We start from the raw sequence: 6963 nt of genomic DNA, 5'->3' as shown, positions 1-6963 counted from the left end.
TAATAATGAAGTAAGTAAACTAACTAAAAATTTTTATAACAGAAGTGGAGAAGGAGGTAATATAACATTTTCTTTCTATTTTGAAGAAAGTAATGAATATATTATAGACACTGAAAGTTCCTTTTTAATTTATATCTTATTTAATACAAGTGAATCTAAGATTAATACAGAAATTTCGTTAATGTTTAAAATGCAACGAATGATGTGTTTGGTTCAAACAAGAAGAAATTTGTTTTAAGATGTTTTAAGATAATAGAAGGGTTTAATAAGAAATTGACTTTATTTTTAAGAATAAAAAAGAAATAAAAATTACTTAAAAAAACAAAACGATATGACTATGCATAGTAATCACAAAAATAATCCATTAGCTATCTTTGGAGAACAAAAAGGATTAACATTAATATCAGAAAAAAATGAATATAAAGTTGATGATATTGTTGGATTTGGAACTTTTGGAATTGTTGTTGTTGCAAAAGATTCTAAAGGAGAAATAGTTGCATTAAAACGTGTTGTTCAAGACCATCATTATAAAGTTTGTTATAAATAGTAATTCTGTTATTAAAGAAAAAAACAATAAAAAAGTAATTAAAATAGAATAGAGAATTACCTATTATGGAATTATTACATCATGTCAATGTATTGGAATTAAAAGACTCATTTTTCTCAAAAATACCAAATAATAAAGATGATTATATTTTAAATATTGTTATGGATTATATGCCTTATAATTTATATCAAGTAATTTCTGAAAAGAAATTAGAAAATATACAAATCAAATCATTTTCGTTTCAACTTATTCGGTCATTAACTTATATTCATTCATTGGGAATATGCCACAGAGATATTAAACCTCAAAATGTATTGATTGACTTAGACAATAATACTTTAAAATTATGTGATTTTGGAAGTGCAAAACAACTTGATCCTAAAGGATCAAGTATAAGTTATATTTGTTCTCGGTATTATAGAGCACCTGAACTAATATTTGACTGTACACATTATTCTACTGCTGTTGATATCTGGGCATTTGGTTGTGTTGTTGCAGAAATGGTAATGAGAAAGCCATTGTTTAGAGGTGATAATAGTACTGACCAATTAAAAAAAATTATGAAAGTATTAGGTAATCCATCAGCAGAACAAATTTATGCTATGAACAGAAATACTTCTGTATTTAGAACACCTCAAGTAACTGGTATTGGAATAGATTCTGTATTATCTGTTTATTCATACCCCCAAGGATTAATTGAATTACTTAACTCCGTACTCAAATATAATCCTTATCAAAGGCCAACAGGAATTCAGTTAATGGGACATCCTTTTCATGCAGAAGCAAGAGTTGGTATTACTTTTACTGAAAGTGAATTAAAAGAAGCACAATCAAAAAAAGTTCTTTTAAATTAAATTTACTGATTTTTAATTCAATTTAATTTTTTATGTGTATGAGTTATTTAGTAAGGAATTATAAAAAATCCACAATGAGTATGTTCATTGTATTGGTCTGGATATAATTTTGTTCTTAATATTTCTCCTTTTCTTGTTATATCAATTTCAATTCCATTTGTTCCACTATATTGGTTAGTAATTTCTGCTATTTTTTGTAGTGGCTTATCACCAGATTTTAATTTATATCCACCAAAAGCAATAATAATATCCCCTTCTTGTAAACCAGCTTTTTCTGCTGGAGAATCATAATCAATTTTTTTAATAATAGCTAATGGTTGAACATCATATGTTATTTTTTCTCCCTGTTGATTATTTTGTTCATAACGTAATGCCTCTTCATGGATTTGATATAGTGATTGAGTTAGGTCATTCATTAAGTTTTTATAGTCTGTTTCAAGACAATTAAATTCATGCTTAATCTTTCTTAAAGATATAATCATCTCACTATCTGGATTTGGATATCCTTCTTCATCTACTTCTTTGAAGTCTTTGATTCCTGGAGAGTTTAAATATTTTGTTAATTCTTCAAGTCTTTTTTCCATTCTCACACGTTCTTTTTGTAATTCTTTGATGTGTTCCATCTATGTATTTTATTACTGAATTTTGTTGTTTAATTAAATTCTTTTTCTTAGTTTATTTTGATATATATAACAATCATCTAAGATTAAACGAAAAAAGCAAAATAAAAAAAAACGAAGATTTAATAAATAACAAAAAATTTCTATTTATGAAACAGCATATTAAAAATATTTAATTAATTATTAATTATAAGGAAGAAATAACAAAAAATATTTTTGAGTGGTCAAACAAGGAAAAACTAAGAAGAGAAAAAAATTTAAAATAAAGAGCAAAAATAAGAAATATTAATGATTAGTAATTTTTGTTAAATACCAATCCCAATAACTTTGATGAGCAACGTCTAAGCGATCACGTAATTCTAAAACTAATTCAACACACTTTGGAGAAGACTTAAAAATATTGACATAAGCCATCTTTACATAAACACAAAATTGACGTTCGGTAATCATTCTTTCAACAAAAGATTCGCATTCACGTTTAAATTCAATATTTTGACTATTTTCATATAAACCAGTTAAATAAGTCCATACAGATTCATTATTAGATGATTGGTGTAATGATTTTTCAATAACATTAAACTCTCCTTTTAGTTGGTTTAAGTCATTTAATAAATTTAATGATTTGAGAGTATAAAATCTATGACTCCAAGCAGAGTTATTTCTAATATCCTTTTCAATCATTTTTTGGGTATATGCTAATTCACCAACCCAACAATTAAATTTATTACATACCCAAACTCTATGACTCCAACAATGATAATTTTTATTATCATCTTCAAGCATTTTATCAGTAAAGTCCAACTCTTTAAGATAGTTACCAGTCAATCCAACAAGATATTGTCTATGACCCCAAACTTGATAGTTTTTACAAACACTATCTCCTAAGTCTTCAATAAATTCATACTCTTTATTTACATCAAAAGTTCCTTCTATTTTTTTTAATATTCTCCTTCTATAATACCATGCACTATAATCTGCACTATTCAGTTCAATCACTTTACCTGTAATTTCTAACGCTCTCTCTGATAATTCTCCTTTAGCCGTTAATGCTCTATAATACCCCATTACTTCTTTAAAAATTTTTGAATAATTAATGGAACATACCGGTGGAGTTGTACAATAAATTGGTTCAATATCAGAATATTTTGTTGAATCAAATGTGATTTCTTCGTCTTCTTCCATTAATGAATTGTTTTTATTATTTTTATAGTTCTTTTATTATTATGATAAAAAGATGATAGAACTAACAAATAGAAATTTTATTGTATTTATTATAAGATGTTTCACTTTTGATTTAAAGTTTGGTATATCAAAAACATCATATAAACCCTAAAACAAATTCAAGTCTTGAATTATCAGTTATTATCTGGTTATGATGTTGTCTTTGAATAGAAAATGTATTAGTCACTGTTTTAAAGAATGTAGTGAATTATTATGATGAAATATTAATTATTATAATAGAAGAATTGGTATTTATTAATATGAAATAAGATAATATGAAAGAATAATAAAAAAAAGAAAAAGAAATAAATGAAGATATTAATAATAAATAAAATTATCATAATAATATAATGATAATGAAATGTTCATTCAATAATATAATGATAATGAAATATTCATTCATCATAAAATAAGAAATAAAGAAAGATGAAATTCATTAAAATTCAAGTAAAAGTCAAAGAAGAAATAAAATGAAAGAAGAATGAAAAAATAATAAAAGAAATAAAACAAAAAGAAAATCTAAATAATAAATAAAACAAAGGAACTACTCATTTTAATGATATATAATGTGAATAATATCCAATAATCAATGAATAAATGACGATTTTATTACCATTTAATTATCTATTTATTTATTATTTTGTTTTTTATTTTCTTTATTTTTTATTTTATTGGTTTATTAAAAACCATGAATGGAGAATATTGTTTATTTTCATTTTAAATAAAACAATAATCTTTTCTTTACAAGTCATTTTAGTCAAGTTATTAATTTATTGAACATTTCCAAAATTATTTATTGGAATATAGCTTAATAGGTATGCTCTTTTTGATTAAATAATGCTCTAGTGCATTTTGTAGTTGGGTCTATTGAATAAAATAGGAAAGTTCATGTAGTATTTTGTTTTTTATAGACATACAAAGGCAACGTGAATTTTGTTAATTAGATCAAATTAATAATTTTCAAAGATATTTATTAATAAATATAACTTAACTTCTTTTTATTAACTACCTTTATGACTCATTCTCTTATTATCGTTAACTCATTTTAATAAAAGAATAATAATAAATTTAAAAAAATATTGAATAAAAGCAACAAGGCTATGTAAATTGATAGTCTAAACTATCTTCTTTATAAATGTAAAAGATAAATGTTTTTACATAACAGAACATCCAATTTTTTTATAAAACTTTTTACCATCCTTTTGTTTTTTTGATGACTTTTTAGTAATTGACTCATGTTCTTTAAGCTTCTTTTTTTCTTCATCTTCTTTAGTTTTTGTATCAATAATGTCTTTCATTATAATTTGATATAACTCATTGATATTTGATTTCTTTTTAGCACTTGTCTCAATAAATGAAATACCCCATAAACAAGCTAATTCTTCAGCCTGTTCTTTTGATACAATACGTTCATTTTCTAAATCACTTTTATTACCAACTAAACAAATAGGGATATGTTGAGTAACGTCTTTGTCAAGAACTCGATAAATACGTTCTCTAATTTCATTAGCCTCTAAGAAAGTATTTAATGATGTTATAGAATAAACAATTGCAAATCCATCACCACTTCTAATGTATGTATCTTTTAAAGCATCAAATTCTTCTTGACCAGCAGTGTCTAATATTTCTATTGGATAACTATCATCTCCAATAGTAATAGAAGTTCTAAATGAATCTTCAATAGTAGGATTATAATCACTAGCAAAGTAATGTGAAACATATTGTAATGTAATTGCAGATTTTCCAACTGCACCAGTTCCAAGCATAACAATTCTTTTTAAACTCATATTTTATTTGAATTAATGAAATAATTGTATTAGTTCATCGTTTTTATAGTGCAAATCAATATCTCAAACTTCACTCTGACTTTTTTCCAGAATTTCTATTTTAAGTTAATAATTTCTTCTTAAGTTTTTTAATATCTTATTTTTAGTTATGTCATAAACTTCACCTTTTTTTTTCTTTAAACTTAAACAACAAAAAGAATATTATATTATGTTTTTTACTCCATATTAAATTGTTTTTTCACTATACAGTTTTTAATTATTTTCTTTTTTTATTTCTCGTTTGAACGGTTAGTTGTTTCTTTTCTATTCTTGTTTTCAAGCAATGAAATTATCTTAGTAAGTCGGCTTAATCAAGTCAGGTTCATAAATATACAAAGAAGTGATGATAAGAATTAAGCCATTTTAATATAACTCTTTTATATGTTATTATCGTTGTTAACAAGAACTTCTAGGTCTTTAACAACATTCTCTATAATTTCTCTGGATTTGGGATTATTTTCCCAGCACCTCATTATCAAAGCATACTCCTCATCTTTTATATTGTATTGAGGCAAATGTTTTCCTGACTCAATAAACTCTGCAACATCCCATGCAAACTTAAAACTTTGTTTTGGAAATGGCTCTGACCAATTTAATACAGAGTACATTGTCATACCAAATGAATAAATGTCTGCTGGCATTTTATATTTTAATCTACTTAATATTTCAGGAGCCATATAAGAAGGTGTTCCAACTCCCTTGGTGAATGTCATGTTTGTCATTAATAAATTTACATTTCTTGATGATCCAAAGTCAGTTAATTTAGCGTTAATATTAATGTTATCATCCAGTGATAATACTAAAACATTGTCTGGTTTTATATCACGATGTAGCATTTCATTTTCATGTAGATACTGAATCCCTTTTGAGGCATCTAATAAGATTTTCAGTCTTAAATGATGTGATACATAGTTGCGACTCCTCTTCTCAATTAAATCACGAAGCGATCCATAGTACGCATATTCTGTTACTAAACAAATCTTATTTGGAATAAATATTGCACCATAAAAATGAATGATATAATCACTTCTAAACTTGTCCAACATAGTAGCTTCTTTTTCAAACTCAATCAACGCCTTGTCAGAACTTTGTGACTCTTTTAATTTTTTTATAGCAACAACACGCCCTCTGTATGTTCCTTTAAAGACAACCCCAAATGACCCTTCACCTATTTTTTTTTCTTGAACCAACTCATCATAATCTAGTCTTGTAGTAATTTCTGTTTCGGTTCTAATAGTAATACTACTAAAAGTTTCAATTCCTTCTTTCATATCAAAACTAATAAGAGACAATTTGTCTTTTATCTTTGTTGTGCAAAATGGTTGAATAAAAATTTCAAATTCACACGCATACCCTCCATCAAGTATAACCAATGACGGCTGAATATCCAATAAATATTTGTCATTTGATTTTTTTAAAGTGACTTGGACTTTAATTTTATTAATTCCTTTATTACCAATACAAAACAAATCTCTTGACTCTTTACCTACTGGAAGCACTTCATTATCAAGATCAAATCGAATAATGTTTTTATTTGTTACTAGTGATGACTTTTCATTAATACTGGAGAAATGTAAATTACTATATTTCATCTTAAAAGCACAAATTGTTTCTGAATTTCTTTTTCTTAGGTTACGTTCTATTCTAATGAAAAGAATTAATGATATTATCGTGATAATAATTAACATTATAACAATACATGCTAAAGCACATCCAATAATTATACCTGTCATTGACTTTTCTTCACAACTTAATCTATTATCACTCAATTTGTACCTTCTAGAACATAAAGCACAAAATTCATTCTCTTCTTGTAAACACTTTGAAACATTAGTATAATAAGTACATGAAAACGCTCTTCTTAATGATGACCTGATAAATCCTTCTTTACATGA

The 6963-nt window shown here is 25.4% G+C and overlaps 5 protein-coding genes across 5 annotated transcripts; 1 reads left to right on the top strand and 4 right to left on the bottom strand.

Annotated features, from left to right (window-relative positions):
- Positions 1–331: 331 nt before the first annotated feature.
- Positions 332–1401, top strand: ENU1_140800 (protein kinase, putative; the record flags this gene model as incomplete). The annotated part of the gene is made up of 2 exons (XM_008860315.1): positions 332–532; positions 595–1401. The coding sequence occupies 2 exons, from the start codon at positions 332–334 to the stop codon at positions 1399–1401; spliced, it is 1008 nt and encodes a 335-aa protein (XP_008858537.1).
- A 47-nt stretch (positions 1402–1448) lies between these two features.
- ENU1_140790 (proteasome regulatory subunit, putative) lies at positions 1449–2024 on the bottom strand (the record flags this gene model as incomplete). Its single annotated transcript, XM_008860314.1, has 1 exon — positions 1449–2024. The coding sequence occupies one exon, from the start codon at positions 2022–2024 to the stop codon at positions 1449–1451; it is 576 nt and encodes a 191-aa protein (XP_008858536.1).
- A 282-nt stretch (positions 2025–2306) lies between these two features.
- Positions 2307–3203, bottom strand: ENU1_140780 (protein farnesyltransferase alpha subunit; the record flags this gene model as incomplete). The annotated part of the gene is made up of 1 exon (XM_008860313.1): positions 2307–3203. One exon carries the CDS (start codon positions 3201–3203, stop codon positions 2307–2309), a length of 897 nt encoding a protein of 298 aa, XP_008858535.1.
- A 1193-nt stretch (positions 3204–4396) lies between these two features.
- ENU1_140770 (Ras family GTPase) lies at positions 4397–5029 on the bottom strand (the record flags this gene model as incomplete). The annotated part of the gene is made up of 1 exon (XM_008860312.1): positions 4397–5029. One exon carries the CDS (start codon positions 5027–5029, stop codon positions 4397–4399), a length of 633 nt encoding a protein of 210 aa, XP_008858534.1.
- A 416-nt stretch (positions 5030–5445) lies between these two features.
- ENU1_140760 (tyrosine kinase, putative) lies at positions 5446–6801 on the bottom strand (the record flags this gene model as incomplete). The annotated part of the gene is made up of 1 exon (XM_008860311.1): positions 5446–6801. The coding sequence occupies one exon, from the start codon at positions 6799–6801 to the stop codon at positions 5446–5448; it is 1356 nt and encodes a 451-aa protein (XP_008858533.1).
- Between the last annotated feature and the right edge of the window lie 162 nt (positions 6802–6963).

This window comes from Entamoeba nuttalli (genome assembly GCF_000257125.1).
Source record: "Entamoeba nuttalli P19 unplaced genomic scaffold asmbl_5842, whole genome shotgun sequence".
Classification (NCBI taxonomy): Eukaryota; Evosea; order Mastigamoebida; family Endamoebidae; genus Entamoeba; species Entamoeba nuttalli.
Note: the sequence above shows the minus strand (reverse complement) of the source record. Positions and strands in the feature narration are given on the sequence as shown.